The sequence below is a fragment of the Balearica regulorum genome, chromosome 3, assembly GCF_011004875.1.
Source record: "Balearica regulorum gibbericeps isolate bBalReg1 chromosome 3, bBalReg1.pri, whole genome shotgun sequence".
Taxonomy (NCBI): Eukaryota; Metazoa; Chordata; class Aves; order Gruiformes; family Gruidae; genus Balearica; species Balearica regulorum.
In genome coordinates, this window is record NC_046186.1 from 45686938 (window position 1) to 45705295 (window position 18358).

Genomic DNA, 18358 nt, shown 5'->3' on the forward strand with positions numbered 1-18358 from the left:
AGACTACCATTCCTCATGTTTAAAAGGTGGCTGACCCTTTGCCTTAAAACAAATCCTTTAGAGCATCCCTTGCTCCCTGTATCCTGCACCTTTCAATAAAGATTGCTTGCATACAGACATTCACAGGTACGACTGTAACAGAAGACATGAACAACCACCAAGGTGACTGAATACTCTGTAATTTGTTTCAGAAACTTGGTACATTTCAGCTGAGGTAGCCCATCATGGAAAGATCCAGTGGTTTGGATTGGAAGGGACCTTCAAAGATCATCTAGTCCAATTCCCCTGCCATGGGCAGGGACATCTTGCACTAGACCAGGTTGCCCAAAGCCCCATCCAGTCTGGCCTTGAACACTTCCAGGGAGGGAGCATCCACAACTTCTTTAGGAAACCTGTCCCAATGTCTCACCACTCTTACCGTAAAAAATTTCTTCCGTATGTCCAGTCCAAAGCTACCTTCTTTCAGCTGAAAACTGCTACGCCCTGTCCTGTCACTACAGGCCCTGGTAACAAGTCTCTTTCCATGTTTTCTGTAGGCCCCTTTTATATATTGAAAGGCCACAATTAGATCTCCCCAGAGACTTCTCTTCTCCAGGCTGAACCAGCCCAACTCTCTCAGCCTGTCTTCAGAGGAGAGGTGCTCCAGCCTGCGACCATTTTTGTGGCCCCATCCTTAACTGTAAAGCCTAACACATTCCATCAAAGTTTAGTCCAACACTGAACTTCATGGGATTGTCTGAAAAAGTACTGATAATTGGTCTGGATAAGCGGTTAATGCAAAAAGGTTCGCAAACCTGTGGTCTGTTTAAGGATCAATTTAGAAACATCCTGCGTCTGCCAAGCTACTGACCCAGGTTGAGGTACCTTACAAGTGTTGCTGTGTGCGATGATCTGGTTAATTTTAGTTCTCTGGAGCCCTCCAGCGGAACAAACTCATGAGAATAGCCACGAAACCCATGAAACAGCACAAATATTCCACAAAGACATTTTATCTGCAGGAGCCAGGCTGTTGACACAGCCAACTACCAAATCCTGGTGCACGTGTTGCTTCCTAACTGGGTTACTGGCTAAATCAGTGGATGTTCTCCCCTGCGCATCGAGGGGCGTTACTCCGCTAGCAACGAGCAGCGTTCCTTCGGCGCGTCCCGGGCCAGCTGCGCGCTCCCCCCGCGGGCCTGCGTGCGTACGGCCGTCCTGCGCGGGCCTCTCCCGGTCACACCGCAGGGCCAACAGCACCCACGGCGGCTTCACCCACAGCTGAAGGCGGCGCCGGGCAGCCCCGGGCCCCCCGCGCGGCCCTGGGGCATGCGCACTGGCCGGTAACGGGACCCGTCCCCGGCGGCTACCGGGGACCCCCCAGTGGGGCGGCGACGCATGCGCGTTGGGCGGGACGGGGTCCCGAGGGCTCCCCGGCACCGGCCGCCCCTCGTCCCCCCCGCGCCCCCACCGCGCATGCGCAGCGGGCCACCGGGGCGGCGGGGGAGGGCGAGGAGCTCGAGTCTTCCCTTCTCGTCCGGGCCGGCGGTTCCCGCTCGGGGCAGCGCGGTGCCGCCGGCTTCTCGCGGCCGGTGAGGAGCTGCCGCCACGGCGCGCGGCACCCTCCAACGCCTCCCGGCTGGGCTGGGGGAGGAGGAGGAGGAGCGAAGGGGAAGATCGGGTCAGCTCGTCACCCGCTGGCCCCCGGGAGCGCTGGCGAGCGCAGCCTGCCCCGCTACTTACACTCTCCCCCGCCTCCCGCCGCAGGCGTTGCCGCTGCTACCGCTCCGCGGCCGCTTTCTCCCCTCTTTCGCTCCTCGTCTTCACGAACAAGACAATATGGCGCCTACTAGCGCTGACCCGGAAGTAAAAGGCGTCACGGTGGTGACCCTTGCCTGGAACACGCGAACGCCTCTCGCCACCATCTTTGCTAAGGGCTGGCGGTGCCTCCCTTCCCCTCCTCCCTCGGCGGGAAGCGGCCGCCCGCGGGCAACGCCACGCCGCTGCCATCTTTACTGTGGGCAGCCACACAAGTTCCTGTCGCTCGCCGCTCTCCATGGCAGCCGCGGCGGGGGAGGAAGGCGAGGCCGCGCTCACGTCAGCCTCCCCTTGTGCGGGGAGAGAGTCCCCGGCCGGCACCGCGGCCCCGCACCGGCGCCCTCCCTCAGCCCGCATCACCTTATCAGCGCAGGACGCCCCGGGGGCCTCCCGGCGGCGGGGCTGGAGCGCAGCTGGGAGCGGTGGGAAGCAACCGGGATTCCCTTTCCCGCCTGCGTGCGTTAGCGTGAGGAGACCCGCGGGAAGCTCCTCAGGGCTGTGGCCTCCGCAGGTGCCTGCTAGTCGGAGAGTGATCACAGGTTCCACTCTGGAGGGCGGAGCCTACCTGAAGAAGTATATAAAGCTACTTCGTTAAGTGGATGTAACTCTGGGCCATCATACCGCATTGAAATCTATAAGGAACTTACGTGGTGCATAGCTGCGGGGTGTCGGCAGTCTAAGCCAGGTCAGCGTATGCATATCTGGAGCATTCGTGGAGCAGGACAATTCTTCAAGTAGCTTATTCAGAATAACCAAATTAACTTTCAAGTTATGAGATTTACCTTGAAATTACCATTGTGTTTTAATGTATGAAGATAAACCAAAATCATCCTTGGTAAATAGCTCTTCTTTTATCGACATTGGGGTTGATTCTGTAGGCAAGGACTTAATGGTTGCATTGCCTTTTGTGGAACAGAGATTTTCATTACCTAGCACATTACTTACCGCTGTGATCACTTCCTTCCCTTCCTTTAGCGTCATCTGTTGTAAATTCCTAAAACATCTGTCATCTCTTTGATTGTTGGATAAAGTAATGTTAATACCTACATGGAGTGACAGAATAAATTAACTTTATAAATTACAAAAAATTGAAAGCTTCAAGAAATTTGTGCTTTACTTTATGTAATGATTTCATTGTAAGAAGTTATTATGCTATGTATTGGTGTTATCTGAAATGTTCTAGACGTCTACTCTTTTAGTGTTGCAGTGGCTGGACCAAGAATGCTTTCCATGGTGTCCAGCATCGACTGACGCAGCTGGAACCCTGCAACGGTAGTGATGGATGCACAAACTTTAAGCTACTACAAAAATTTGGGATGTGAGGGGGACCCACTCTTGGGCCTGGTCTTATCACAGAATTAGAGAACTCAATTCTTGCAAAGGGAACAAACTGTCTCTTAATCTATGACTTATGCCACAGATGGTAAGGCAGGGGGGCACAAGTGGTGTAGCTTAAGTGTTTGAGGATTTGGACTCATCTCTGGGTGGCTCTTCCAAGTGCAGTGAAGCTGCGACAAAAGGACAAAATATTCTCTCTTTACTTGGGAAAAAAATGGAAGCTGTGTGAACTCAGTTGTACAATGTACAGCTTGTCCAACCATTTGGAAAACTATATTGTTTAAATATGTTTTATTTATACATTCGTCACATATAACATAGATGAAAAGACAAAATGAAGACAAATGGCAGCTTTACTCTGAGAAACTTGTGAAAGCACAAGGAAAGGATAGATTGGAAAACTGATCAGACTTGTTTTTTTAAATACAGTCTAAGGCCCTGTTTACTTAGAAATATTTGGAATTAGAAATCTACAACTGAAGTGTACAGTGTATCAGTACTGTAGTAAAATTCTAAAAATACTGGGTTTTAAATACCTGCAGAGTAGAGTTAGACTATTGGTTCAAGCAGATGAAAAAAGCAAATGAATGAAAACAAGATGAAACTTTTAACATGCTTGATTTATTGCTCAGAAGTATTTTGAACTTGGCAACAGCGTTTTTTATTACTTGTGTTGGCTTTTGTATAAGTACAAGCACATCTGAACATATCAGGGACTATCCCCATGCATAAATGACAGTAGAATCAGAACTCAACTTTGTGCAATGGCTACGTAGGGAATGGCTGCCACGGACATGGTGGATTCATTACAGAGTTCATTGTAATGATCCCTGGATTACACAGCTCAAACCCAAAAACCTAGCCTAGCAGAGCAATGAGGTTAAGAAGTCATAAACCTGCTCAAAGTAAACGTTTTTCTGTTATCTTTTAAAAGCATATATTTTTATATTTTCTACTAGAAAAATATTGGAAGCTGCAATAGATGTAAGAAACATTCCTGACACTTAAAAAATAGTTTTTCTACTAATATCAGTGAAGACAGAAGTATTTATAACTTTATATAAATAAAATGTATACCAAGGAGTCTTAAAGTAGTTAGTGGATTGCAATTGTTTTATTATGACAAATAAATTCACTTGGACTTTTTGTATAGTGTTGTGCAAAGGAAGCGTTTTGACTTGCACTAACACACTTCTGTCTGAAAATATGTTTTATAATCTCAGTTTACAAAAAAATAAGATTTTGAATAATTTTGAATAATCACTTTCTCACTGTTTCTGCAGTTTATTTATACACCAACAGGAGAGGTACAAACAGCTAAAACAGCTGGCAAGACAACATCCAAAGACACAGTAAAGAGATACAGAAGCAAATATAATCCATTCAAAAACAATTAGACTGAAATGGTTCCACTGAAAATTAGTGGCAATCTCTTTCACATAGATCTATAAATCTTTGTTTAAATGCATAAATGTGTACAGGGCACAACAAAAAAGTTTTCAGCTGAGGAAAACTGAGGGGTTCTTTGATTAATCAGGGCTGCTGTGAAGCTGTTTTGTGAAGTATACTACCACTTTTTAATTAGAATTGGATGTGCTATTTTTTGCTAACATAAGAGTTGTATTCAAATGCTTTGTTCCCATTTTAATATATCTTAAAGTTTCTCTTCAAGAAATTATTAATAATGTTATTTCGTTACTAACATGTTCAAATAAGGTTTTTATAATGGGTTAATTTGAGAATGTAGATGCATTAATTTCACGTCCCTTTATGATTCAGTTTGTGTTAATATAAAAAAGAAGTCCAAAGAGAAGCAAATAGCAAAGTTAAGACATTTCAGCCTCTTAATGAATCTATAAGCCACTCTTACCTGCTACCACTTGAACTCCATAAGCAAGAGCACTTCATTGATACAGAGGGTGAGAGGGGCAAGGAAGGTTTGGCAGACTGCATGGAGTTAATTTTCTAAACAAAGACGATTACAGTGTACATTTTGGGCAGAGAAGTTTAAGATTTGTTTGTTTTTCCTTCACTGCTAAGTATTTGTAGTCCTCTCTTAGGAGAACAGACACATACAAACATGACAACTGTGCATGTATTGGTGTAGGTAGGTTAGTATAATAAATCTCCCCATCACTTTTTGCTATATTTAGCATAAATGGTATATAAATCCAAAGATAATAAAGTTTTTTCTGAGAAGAAAAACTATAATCTGGACTAAGTCCTTAGCTGATACAGCTGTCTGTGTTGATGCTTCCACTCTTGGGAAGCTTTTGTAGGGGGTTCCAGTTGTCCTTATGCAAATGAAGTACTTCTCATAAATCAAGTTTACTTACTGAAGAGTGAGGAACTATTTACTTTGCTTTCTTTCTCATTGTTTTAAAGGCACTGTCTTGTGACTGGTCAGCAGAGAGCTGCTCAGGAGTCACACCTTTTCTCAGATACCTGTGTTGCCTTCTGCAGGTAGTCAGTGTGGTGGTAGGGAGAGGCAAGACCATAGTTAACAGTAGCTCTTCCAGTAAGAGTTTTGCTAGTTCACAGAATACAAGGGATGGGACTGGGAAACATTATGTTGTGGTTAAGGATCAATGAAAGAAAAGGCATTGACGCAGAGGCTTATGGAGACCCTGAAAAGATAAAGATGAGGCTGATGAAGAAAACAGTGCTGCCCTTGCGAGAAGAAAAGGGTGGGATGAAGAGAGCACCATTTCTAAGCTATTCCACAGGAAGCAGCAGGCTACTGCACTTTCTCAGGGTGGGCAGGACCACAAAGGTTGCTGTAGCTCTGTGAAGAGTAGATGCTGTTGGCCTGAAGATTTTCTTGTTCTGGTAACAAGATATTTTAAGGAGAGTCTTTAGAGCGCTACAGTTAAATTCTGAAAACACATAGTTTTTGAATAATGCGCACGCACCTGGCAGCTGCAGTAAACTCCGAGTTCCTAGACTTTACAAATAGCCTCTAAAATCATGTCTAACGTTTTAGCAAATACAGGATGTACATCCTTATTTTCCTGGAACACTCTGACCTTCTCTTGCAATTCCTGATAAGGAAGTGTAACAGGTCTTCAGTATGCGTATTTATGTGCAATCACTTGCTTTGAAGCCAAATTTTGCCACAAACACTGTGTCCCCCCCTTGAAGGACACACCAACTGTGACTTGCATCTGAAATTGTGTATGACATTCTCTCGTTAGTCATCAATTCTTCATTCTAAAGCCATAACTTCACCTGTGGCCCTCATTTTTAGAATTAGAATGTTTCCTTCTATAATATTTTCATCCCTGTTCCTGATTCTGAACTTACTGGAGTTGCTACTAACACTGTGGGTTTGGGTTTTTTTTTTCCCAACTCGGGAAGCCCCACCCAGGAACAGTAACGGGGGCTACCTCAGATAAAGGCGTTAGGTTTTTTTCATGCCATTTTCTCTCCATGTTCTATAAAATACTGTAATGGTAAGGAAATGTTCCCTGGGTGTTAATGAGGAAGTAATCCTGCCCACATCTTTTGTGGCACCCTGGTCAGTATGTCCACTTGGGAAGATGTCAACAGTTCAAGACTGTGAACTCTGTTTCAAGAGCGTGTGAACTCTTGAAACTCTTCTCTAAAGAGAAGCGAAGACCATCTCAAGTTTCCTGAAAATAGCATTAAAATTACGAGAATACAGGTTAAGAACCTTGCTCTGTTTCTTTCCTAGTTTTGTACTCTAGGGAGGTGGTTCTAGGCTAAAAAGTAGGAGATTAATATAGGTACTTCAGTAATTTTACAGAAGTCAGCAAAACTAGGAACTTCAGGCCTCATCTAGGCAGTCTTTTTTGCTTTAAGGTGGATAAAATACACTCCATCTGTGGTCTCCTAGCAAGATTGTGTCACAGAAGTGAAACTTAGTTGGTATTTGCTGTGATTCTTGCCCAGAACTAATTCTGAGGTTTGATCAGATATATACAAAGAGGGGGAAGGTGTGTGTAGGTGGATGAAGGGTATGGGAGGATAGGGAGGTAAAAGAGAATTAACATATTTTAACCAACTCTAGTCTAAACGTGATTTTTTCTTTCTTTCTTAGTGTAGGCTCAGGTTAAGATGTGTTTAGTTGGAACACAGATGGCTAAAGTTGATGGCTTGGTTTCACTGTGTTTTACTACTTTTGGGTAGACTGAGAGAATTTTAATCTGTGGAGGGAAAAATTATTGCAGTAGCCAAAATGCATAACCTAATTTTGACCTAAACAGAGGAGTTTTCCAAAGGAAAACAACATCCTGTGTGACTAGGGGCTTGCTCTGTTACGACAATCAGTTGTATGGCCAGGATCTTAGTGCCTGCACAAGTACGTACAAGTAATGTGGCTATAAAATGTACCTCAGCAGTTTGAGCAAATGCAACTAGGGCAGGTTTTGCTATTTTCTTATGCAAGAGTGAAGGCAGGTGGGATGGAGCTCTGAAACAGAACTAGGGTATAGGAAAATCATGCAAGCAGGTATGACAACATGTGATGGAGATAGTAATAGGGACAGCATGTTTTCTTCACCAAAAAACATTTCTATAAATGAAAATAGTAAGCAGAAATAAACATAGTCTTTTCTCTACCAAAGAGCAAGTTGGACAGGATGGAACTGTTACAGAAGTAATTTGTATTTAAGTAACTGCTTATTAAATAGATGAATTACCACATAGCTTCACAGGAGTCATCAGATTTTGACCTTAAAATGTATCTATTACTCTCTGGGATGGAAATGAGAAATAACCAAAAGAAGTAACAACTCATAACAGGGCAGTCAAACAGGACACAGAAACAAGTTCTGCCACTAGGACACCTGCTGTCCTCCACTGATGACAAAGGGAAGTCCAGACACGTATCGGAGGGCAAAAGTCATCATTTACTGTCCAACTCACACAGTGCAAAAATAATTTATAGTTTATTATTCCTGTGAGAAAAGTATTCAGGAACAGATAAACAAATTCATGTTTAGAACCAAAAGTAGCAATTACCCGGTTACACTTAAACCCCATACATACTCTTACACAAGCTTATATACTGTACATTGTCATAATTATGAAGTTGAAAATTTACTAAATACAGAACTATTTGCAATTCTTTTTCCTAGTAGGTAAAATGACAACATATATTGATGGATTTATGGTGCATATATATGAGGATATACATACGCACACCAAGTGTATATATATATTAAAACAGGAGTACATTGCTATACCAGTGCCAGTTGGAGGCTGCTGAAAGGGTCCTGGGTATCTGAGGAGGGTTCACTGTCACTTTGTAGAAGCCGTGCTTTCCCCATCTATTCCCACCTCTACGAGGACAGTGCACTGGAGCACTACCCTGAGACAGCTGTTACTCCATTCTGGAAGCACTGTGCTTTCCAATTATTACACGTGGAAGCAACACAATTTGACAGGTTCTTGTTGGCAGAAATCTTAACAGTTGGCATCCAACCCAGTGACAGGAAGGATCGGGACTAGATCACAAAAAGTTGAAGTATTTTATATTGTTACTGTACACCAGCAAATCCAGGCACTTAACGCTATCAGGATTTTTATTCTCAACTGTTCTAGAACTATGGATGAAACTTATCTTTATTGAAATCAAGAACAAACTTTCCATAGACATCAGTAGGATAGGAGAGCATCTTACATTCTAACGGTAGTGTATTTTAATGAATCCAGAATTTTACATGTTTGGCAAAGTGCGTACTTTCAGATACCATTCAGATATTTATAATAGCGTGACTGAACTTCAGAGTCAACGTATGATAAATTCTCTACAAGATAAAGGCACAATATTTACAGGTACTCTTACCACTGCAGCTTTAAATAAGATAAACTAAATAACTGCTACCATCTTTTAAATTAAACTGTTGAAAATTATAGTAATAATCTTTCATAAAAAAGTAGATATGCTTGTGCGTTTAGTACTCTTGATTCTGGAACCATCTGAACATGGGCATCACTAACATACACCCACTGTCCTCCTGATGCTCCCATGGCTTCTTTTATACCTGAAATGCAAAAGCAAAAAAAAGTGTTTCTTGTCTTTCACTTCATCATCAAACAAATACAGTGGATATTTCAAAAAGCAGGAGAAGCTTCTAACCCACAGGAATAACTCATGACTTAGATGCAGTTCAGTATTTGTAGTTTGAAATTTACATGTCAAAGAGTAAGAGAAACTGGTGGAAGACAATGCTTACAAATGTTCACTGCTATCACTTTTTTCATATTTTTTCAAGAAGCCTAAGACACTGCAAGCTTACTGAGTTCTAACAGTAAGTTATACTAGCACACAACCAGTTCCAATATAGGGAAAAAAAAATCGTATTTCAAAAGCTGACCAGTGTGAAATTAAGAACACAGGAAGATCTAATCTGTTCTAACCATCATTACAAGGGAAGCGTAAGACTGAGGGAGACTTTTGTTTCAAAAATAATATAAAAATTGTCCTTCTGGGAAATTAGCTTCAAATGCCAAGTGGTACTGCACAGGGTAGACAGGATAGTGCTTGGTTCTCACGCCTTCCATGAAGGGAAACAGTGAATATATTTACCTTACTCTGACAGCTCAACATTCTTGCCTCCAAAAATCATTCACTAACAGATTCTATCCTAGAATCTTATTTCATTCTGCATATCCAAAACATATGAATAAGAACTAGTGTGCTGTTTTCAAAATACCAACAGAAACCCAACAGCAAACCTTGTATCCTCCATGAAAAAGTTTCTTGCTGTTCACATTAAACCAGAATATTCCAGATTTTTAAGCATTAAAAAATTTCCAATCTTTAGATTGGATGCTCAAATATACAGAAAATTTCATTTTAATTGTGATGGATTCAGCTCCTGTACTAGAACATTTTCAAATACCAAACATGCCAAACAATTACATTTTACCGGGCATAACTATTCATCTGGATATATTATTTTGACTAGGAAAGAGAAGAGAGTTTTCCATCAATTCTGTTTAATACCTGAACCCAAATTCCATTATTCACTCAGCTCTATGTGGGGTTAATACAGAAGTAGGTCATGTACTGGGTGTAACAGAAAAAAGAAAAAAGGAAATGTATTTATGTGGCCCTAAAAATAACAGAATATTCTGTGCTAAAACAATTCTTTGCTCTAAATCCCCTTAAGGATAAGGAGCTGTAGCCAGTGGTTGCTTTTGGTTTTTACTCACAGAGAAAGGAGGCTCTGTTTGTACATACCCAGAACATTTTTGGTGGTAGAAATATGGTCTAGTAATTTCTTGGAGGGTGTCCTGACTTTCACATACGCTGCATAATGACCACCTCTCATTGACCCACTGTGCTCCACTATTCCGTAAAGGCTGTATAGCACTCTTGCACCATCTGTAACATTCTGCATTCCCAGAAACACAGAAAACAAAGATACATTATTTCACAATGAATTTTACAGGTATCTTAACTAGCTATCAGCAGTATTACTTTAAAAGAAGAAGACAGACATCTACAGCATTTCCGTGGTGAAATACATCTATTAAAAATACTCAATAGTCTATTAATTGAATTTAGTAACCATGGAAGCAGCAATACTTGTCCTTAATGCTGTTAGACACACTAACACCATCAGGGCACCATAGCTTAACTGATACTAGTTAACATCCATAATATTCTTGATAGGAATGGAATTTCAATTAATTACAGTTCTGACCTTGGGATACTATTTGAAAACATTCACGCTATAATTTCTCTAGGAAAGCAAGGAATAAACAACATCATCATCATCAATCCAGCTTAACTTGTGCTCAGGACAACAACTGTTGAAGTACAATAAAACTAAAGATTTGAAATGAGTACCTTGCAAGATGCAGAACAAAATGGTGCCAAGTCTAAAATCAGTGGGAAATCCACATGCCTATTTACTTTCCGTAGACTCAAGCCAGCCTTCAAAAGAAAAGAAAAAAAACCCAAACCACTGTAAAATAAATATTTTTACTAGGAAGCTTTTTAAAGCTAAGGTGTATTACTATACTATTAAAATAAACCAAAACCAAGAATAGGATTGTAACTGATTTAAACATTCTTTGTTATATTTTCAATACAGTGCCTGCTACACATAATGGACACATAAGAGGTTTCCCTGGATACATGTGAATGGCTAAACACACTCTGAAGGTATTAGACAGTCAAAAAACCACAAGCATGTTTCAAATAGTGGTTCTACCAGTTCTCCGTATAAAAAACAAGTATCGGTATGCACAACGACACTTAACGAATTCCTTGTCCACCAGTGGGGCAGAGGAATATACAAGAGGGTTTTGGCCTTTTACCTGGTGGAATCTTTTTAGATGGAGAATGAGAACAGCAGGAACTGAAGAAATCAGCAGCTGTTTCCGAGCATTTGTGTAGACGCCTTCCATTTTCTTTTCTGTATTTATGGATATAAAAATAATTTGTAAAGTGAGGGCAGTCACACAGCATTTCAGTTTTTTTGTTAAACATCTGACAAAATAGATCTATGTTGCAATGATTTTTTACGTGTTATATAAAATGCAAGGGAAATTTTGTGGAGTAACAGAAACATATTTTTCTCATTTTTCTAGTTGTTAGTAAACATAATCTGCCAAATCTGGGCATTATTTTAGCCCGTCCTGTGCAAATCAGACCAAAAGTTGGAAGCACGTACACTATCTAGGTCAGCTTGCACACTGAGATACCTACATCGTCTGTTACTATAGCACCCAACTTTCCTGTTAAAACCATTTCACCTTAGTCCTAACCACTAAGACTAATTTTCCATTCTTCACTTCTTTCTGAATGACTCCGCACTTTTGTGCTTATTTCAAAGAAAGGTCTGAGGAGGGGTGTCGACTTCAGGATGCCTCATAACCTGGTGGCTCGAGCACACAGGACTGGGAAATGTGGACTCCGATCCCCCTGTGGTGCAAAGCGAATCGAACCCGGGTCTCTAACCAAAACTAGCTCAGTGGTTACCAATACAGTGAAAGGGAACATGCCACTGGCATTTTTTTCAGTGAAAAAAATTAATTTACTGATTTTACACATGTCCAAAGGAAAATACTTAATTTGAGGTAGAACGGAGCATTTCATGTAAAAGTAGATGACTTCTTACATCTTTTGGTTTAGAAGGAAAAAAATTATTAATGATTATTGTAAACTGATTTTCCTTTTCAATTTTTCACTGTGGCCACGGAACCAAAATATTATTTATATAGCACTTACTCTCAGTCCAATAATGATAAATGAATTATTATAAAATACTATTTTTAGATTAATTTTTCTGAATTTACTCATGCTTAACTTGTATCTCTCCAGATATCTATAAATGCACAGCAAACAGGCACTTTTTTGTTACTGTACGACCTCCCTTTATATTTTATTGACAAATAATCGGAAGACCTTAATTTTTTTATCCTTCTGAATCACTATATATATATATATAAAAAAATCTTCCAGTCTTTTTTAAAAGTTTATTCTTCATTATATTGTTCTTAACTCAGTGAACCCTAGTGTTCTGCTTGGGCTACACAAACATCAAGGAAAACATTGTCACAAGAAGGTGGTTCTCTCTCATCTCCATTCTTACAAAGCTTTGTTAAGTTTTTTTTTCCCCACTCTTCATTACAAGTGTCTTTTTTTTGCCCCTCTTACATACCTGATTACATTACTTCCCTGAGTATGTAAGTTGCTAGAGCTGAATATTACAGCATTTATTTCAAAGCTTCTAGGATTGTAAAGAACTGAAACAGCAGCAAAGAGTAGTATCGAATGATGAGCCTATTCAGTTTACGGTCATCTTTAAATTACTTATCTTGGATAAAATAAAGATGCAAAGTAAATTCTAAGTTACATCTATGGTTATGTTCTAATATAAAATTTAGTGTTGTTGCCTTTGCAGGATGAAGTTTTAAGCTGTTAGTAGCCAAGTTCTGCTCGGGAAGACACGTTGTATTTAGCCACAAGGGGGAGGCCCATGCTGGAGCAATGAAACTGGTTTTGAGAGGCAATTTTGTAGTGTCCAGACAGATACAAGGACTTTACCTGTGGAGTTGGTTTTCTTCTGATACTTCTGCTTCCTTTCTGTGCAGCTCTCACATAAAAGCTTGTTGTTCCCCATCAGGAGCTCTACAGAGGTGAATTGGTAAAGGCAGGACTGAACAGAACATTCCTTTGAGCTAGTTATGTAGCTTTGGGAAAGTGTCTGAAAAGCATTTTGAGGGTTTTGGGATAGTGGGGATTTGTCTACTGAGAACATGGAATTATTCGATAAACCTAAGGCTGGATCCCCACGGCTTGACTTTTTATCTTCATTTATAGTATCACAGAAGCTGAGTTTGGATATGGCACTGGAAATCATCTCATCATTACTGTCACTTGGTTTGGTGTGTGGCATTTTAACATTTATGTGGTTGACGTGCAAACCAGGCGTGTTGCCGGATGGGCTGAAAGCTGATTGCTTAGAAGCACTTTCACTTTCTGAGGCTTCACTGTCTGCATCAAAGCTGCTTTCAGAGCGGCTGGCTTCCTTCTCACTGCCGTCCGTCTGACTTCCATTTACAGTGGAGTCAGCAGTCGTGTCTTTGGAGTATGGGACGCCAGAGCTACCTTCCAGCTCAAGCTTTTTGGTTTTTTCCTGCATGATAACAGGACTTCTTTCTTCTTCATTCGAGGAAGCTTTTCTGGCAAGCCGTCTCTCCTGGTTCAATTGATTCTGTAAATTATGACGTTGTTATTTCAGTAATATATGGGAGAAACAGAAAACAGATCTGTGATCTAACATAGCTTTTGAAACATGACACATTCAAAGCAAATTAAACCTATTATTTTATATTTTCCATCTCTCACATGTTTAAGCTACTTGATCTCCTTAAGATCTTTTTAAACCAGTTTAGGATTAGAAACCTACACCCCCGTCAGCTAAGAGCATTATACTTACTGTGAGATCAATACTTCCCACAACTAATTACATTCACTTTGTGACAGCTGTGGATGGCACATCTAAAGTGGTACTCAATCTAACTTAAGCTTCTAAAAGGTTCTCAAGTTTAAGCTAGTCCCCTAGCCTCCCATCAGATGGGCAGCTCCAGAAGAAAATTCAACTCACCTTGTAGGCATTTGTCTTAGAACTAAATAAAGCATCCCTAGTCATACGTTTGCTCATTTGTATATTATGAGAAGTTGATTTTTTTTATTTTATCAAGATTGCAAGAAGAAAAAAAAACCTTTGCTGCCACAGAAAACTACTACTGTAAATTAAAAAACAAACAAACAACAACCAAAAAAAACCCCTTAAAGCTGCCGTGATTTTAAGTGATTTATAAGTACTCATGATTCTTTTCTTTCTTTTTTTTTTGGCTTCTTTCCAAAAGAAGTGAGCAATTTTCCTTCCTCTGTGCTTTTTTCCTTTATCTAAGCTGGATCAAAATTCCAGTGATGCCCGTGGGAATCCTTCCACTCACTTCAACGGTTTGAGTTTTAGGCCTTTTCTCCTGTAACAATCAGTGTCTGCACTTTCTTTCCATCCTTTGTTTTGTTTCCAGCACATGTCCTTTTCCTACTTCTATCTCATTCTCTTCTCCTGTCAGTTTTTTATATGGTTATTCAGTTATATTTTTCCTCACATGTATTTAGTGTGTTAGGACCTGTTTCAGGAGAGTATTTATGGTCCCCAACAGGGCACAGACCCAGCCAGTAGGGCTCACTGAGATACGAGGTAAAAGAATCTAAAATTGTATCATGACCCCATAACCTATAGCCTAGGCACATTCCTAATATAAGGCTTGAAATTCCCTCTGAGTCTCAGGAGCCCTGCACTTGTACCTTCCACTTCCTGGCATTAATAAGAAAACACCTTTTAAACACACAAAGTGACACACAGCAGGAGTTAAGCTCACATCAGTGCTCTCACAGAAAAACTATGCAAACTAACTTTCATAGGTTGCTTCAATAACAGGGAACCTAAGTGGATGGAAATAGCCGTCTGCACACCCGATTGTGCGCCCAAGCTGCAGCAAAGGTGTCATTTTAGACATGGCTTTGTGTTTAGTATTTCCTACTGACTACCTTTAGGTAGCTTCATATTTGGTAGAGAGGGTTTCTGGACTGGTTTTGTTTCGGATCCCACTCCAAGTCATGGGTACCAAAATGATGCTACAGGTAACTCCTACCTTACAGGTATTGAACTTTGTTCAGTCTATCCCTTAAATATATTCCATAGACTCAATTCATGAAGAATCCTCAAGAACATATTCAGTTTTAAACTTTAAGCAAGAACTTAAGTCCAAACGAAGTCTACGTGAAAGACAAAAAATATTCTTGGATATTTTCTTAAACAGGGATTAAACCAACACTTAATGTACAACTTTGTAATTCAAGTCCTTAAACTTATAAACAAGTGACCAGTTTAGCAAAAAAAAGAATAAAATCCCAATATAATTTTTTTTTTTTTGTCTCAGTTAAGCTTGCTTGCTTTATAAATAAAGAAAAGGGAGAGGAACTTGTTTGAAACTACTGCTAGTATTCAGGGGTATTATGCCAACAGCAGTCAAAAAATTCTTAAAATTGTGAACCTCTCCATTTCAGGAGAAAAGCCCAACCCACTAGTGTTCAGGCACTCTGTGGCCTACGAAACCACCCACGGGACACCCCCATTTTCACAAGCAAACTTACAAACTGGTGAACTGATGTCACAGAACATCAACAAACACTGATTGAATTCAACCACTGTTTGGGATTAGAAGTTTTACTGCAGAACAGATAAATTACACTGAAAAGAATTCAAAAAAAGTCTAAAATAATGATAAATACATGTCTGAAAAGATGGAGGGGGAGCAGAGAATCACAAAGCCTCACCAATTAGACAGGCATACTTCGTAAGTCACTCTGTCCATTCTTATCGAAAGCAGAGTTATTGCTTCCTTTATATTTGTCTAATCTATTTTACTTAATCCATATTATATTTTATTAATTTTGAAAACATTTCAGTAATTGTGTGGTATGTATCACTATTAACACTATTATTAAGATTCTAATTGGCCACATAACCCTATAAAGATGATAAGGCTTATTAAAAAGGAAACAAAAGGAACGTTAATACTGACAGTATATGACATACAATGACATTATACGGCAATAATGACAATGCGAGCCTTTGTCCCATTTCGTTAGCAAGAATATACATGCACAGTAATTATTACAGATTTCTTTCAATCAGCAAGCACTAATACATGTAAATAATCAACCCGGTGAGGCTGGCGTATTTGCAGAACCATTTTCTGGCACCAGAAAGAACTGTGTTACGAGGCTGCGCTGGAGACAGGCTGAACCAAGGTCCCCAGCCCTTGGGGTGCTGAAGGCCAAGTGGATGATGGAAACCGTGCCCTCTGTCTCCACGAGTCTCTGCTGGCTGTATTATTTTTGTTGCACCCACCGCCAGCTAATCCCTGGCATGGCACTAACACAGACTTGCCTGCTGTCTCAGCCAGCATTACAGTTCTTGTGATTGCAACCAGAAACAAACTATGAGGACACCAAAAGAAAAGCAGTCAACAAAGCCAAAAGCACCATGAACTGAAACCAACTTGCAGATTATTTTTTTCCCCCTTACAAACGAAAACCTGTAACTGAAAAGTGGATGGTTCCCAATGACTGTCATTTCTCACACTTCTGCTAATAACCTAGCTATTTTAAACCAAGTCTATCTCAGCTATATGTATACAAAAAAACCCCATCGATAGGTGTCAAAATTCCCACCCCTGTAGCCCCAGAAACTTCAGAATAAACTCAAGACAACTGGTTAGTGTGAGTATTTAAGTTCTTACCTTATCTTTTGTTAAAGCATGTTTCTTGAAAATTTTGGGTTGATTATTCAGTGTAGTGATAGAAGAACAGTTATACTGGCCAAGATCTGCCTCTTGTACACTTTTACCTTTACCTGTTCTTCCCAAAGGCACAGGTTTTGCAACCTAAGAAATTAGACAAGAAATTAGAAAAGGAAATAACGCCAATTTTGTATTCCTTCGCAACCTACAGAAAAGATGAATGTAGGTGGGTTTTTTCCTGTACTTTAGAAAAAGGTAACCTACATAAATCCAATTAACTGAATTGTGGTAGAAGACTACTTTCTAATTTTATTTATCATAAACTCACTGTCAGCATCTTTGAAGGATCACCTGAGAACCAGAAGAAATAGGAATGATACAAAATTCCTGTACAGAACACATACCAAATAATCTATTCTAGTATGGTATAAGCACGTGCGTCGCTGTACGAGATGTGAATTTATCAAAGGTCCCCATAAGTCAGTCTCTGGTGCCACTTGTCACCTTATGAAGGAGCTGCCACACATCCCCCATCACATTAACAGCAGCAGCATATTAGACTGTGCACCGACTACCATAAAGTAATGCACGTCCTCAAGTAAGGGCAGCGACTGCCAGCAGACCACCCTCTTGAAGAGAGCCCATGAAGTTCCCACGCCATACGTGTGAGCTGGGAAGCACAGGGGCCTGGGTACTCAAAATGCTCTTCAACGTTTAACTCCCACAGACATCTGCACTCTATGCAGCAACGAAGAGGAAGAGTTTATTATGAACGAAACTTGTGTTTGGAGACAAGAATATTTTGTACATGATTAAATATTTCATTAGATACTCACCCTTAAATGTACATGAATATATTTGGGGGGGTGGCGGAAGAAACACTCCCAACCCATCGCCCCCCTCCCAAATGAAACCCCCAATTCATGCAAAACCAGAGTATACGCCTTCAAAGGAACACAGTTCCTCTGCAGCTAATGGAGGCATTCTGTGAACTCTTTATGCCAAAAACACCAGAATAAATACGTTCAAAGTCTATCCATTTTTACACTGTCTCATCCTGTAGGTACACTTCAGTCCAACTCAGTTCTCTAAGTGCAAATCGACAGGCTAAAATCTAACTCTCTGGACCTTCACAAAAAGTCTATCATCATTCTATTCATGTAAGTGTATACTAAAAATACTACTAAACTAATCTCAGACCTACATATATTGTAAATTACTATGCTCATTTGTTCAAAGTTTGGACAGATTTAAAATATATGCACTTATGACATTGTATGCCTATATGTATGTATATGTATATATATACATAATATCATATAATGAACACACAGTATGACAGTGGACAAGCATACATTCTTAGACTCGAAATCAAAACTGTGTATACATAAACATCTTCATAAAGGTATGTAAAAACAAT

The 18358-nt window shown here is 40.3% G+C and overlaps 2 protein-coding genes across 6 annotated transcripts in view; both read right to left on the reverse strand.

Moving 5' to 3' along the window:
* PNISR (PNN interacting serine and arginine rich protein) overlaps positions 1-1848 on the reverse strand; it is a 29484-nt gene extending 27636 nt beyond the window's left edge. For both annotated transcript variants that reach the window (XM_075747776.1, XM_075747777.1), the window contains exon 1: positions 1720-1848. The gene's annotated coding sequence lies outside the window, so the exon portion shown is untranslated. The remainder of the gene's footprint in view (positions 1-1719) is intronic.
* A 6175-nt stretch (positions 1849-8023) lies between these two features.
* Positions 8024-18358, reverse strand: part of USP45 (ubiquitin specific peptidase 45) — a 59705-nt gene continuing 49370 nt past the window's right edge. For 3 of the 4 annotated variants that reach the window (XM_075747779.1, XM_075747780.1, XM_075747781.1), the window contains 6 exons: positions 16939-17082; positions 13160-13829; positions 11428-11525; positions 10955-11041; positions 10343-10496; positions 8024-9140 (listed from right to left, as the gene is read on the reverse strand). In XM_075747779.1, coding sequence (XP_075603894.1) covers positions 9007-9140; positions 10343-10496; positions 10955-11041; positions 11428-11525; positions 13160-13829; positions 16939-17082 — 1287 coding nt within the window. In that variant the 3' untranslated portion in view covers positions 8024-9006. Of the gene's footprint in view, positions 9141-10342; positions 10497-10954; positions 11042-11427; positions 11526-13159; positions 13830-16938; positions 17083-18358 lie in introns of those variants that run through there. The other variant, XM_075747782.1, reaches the window with a different exon arrangement.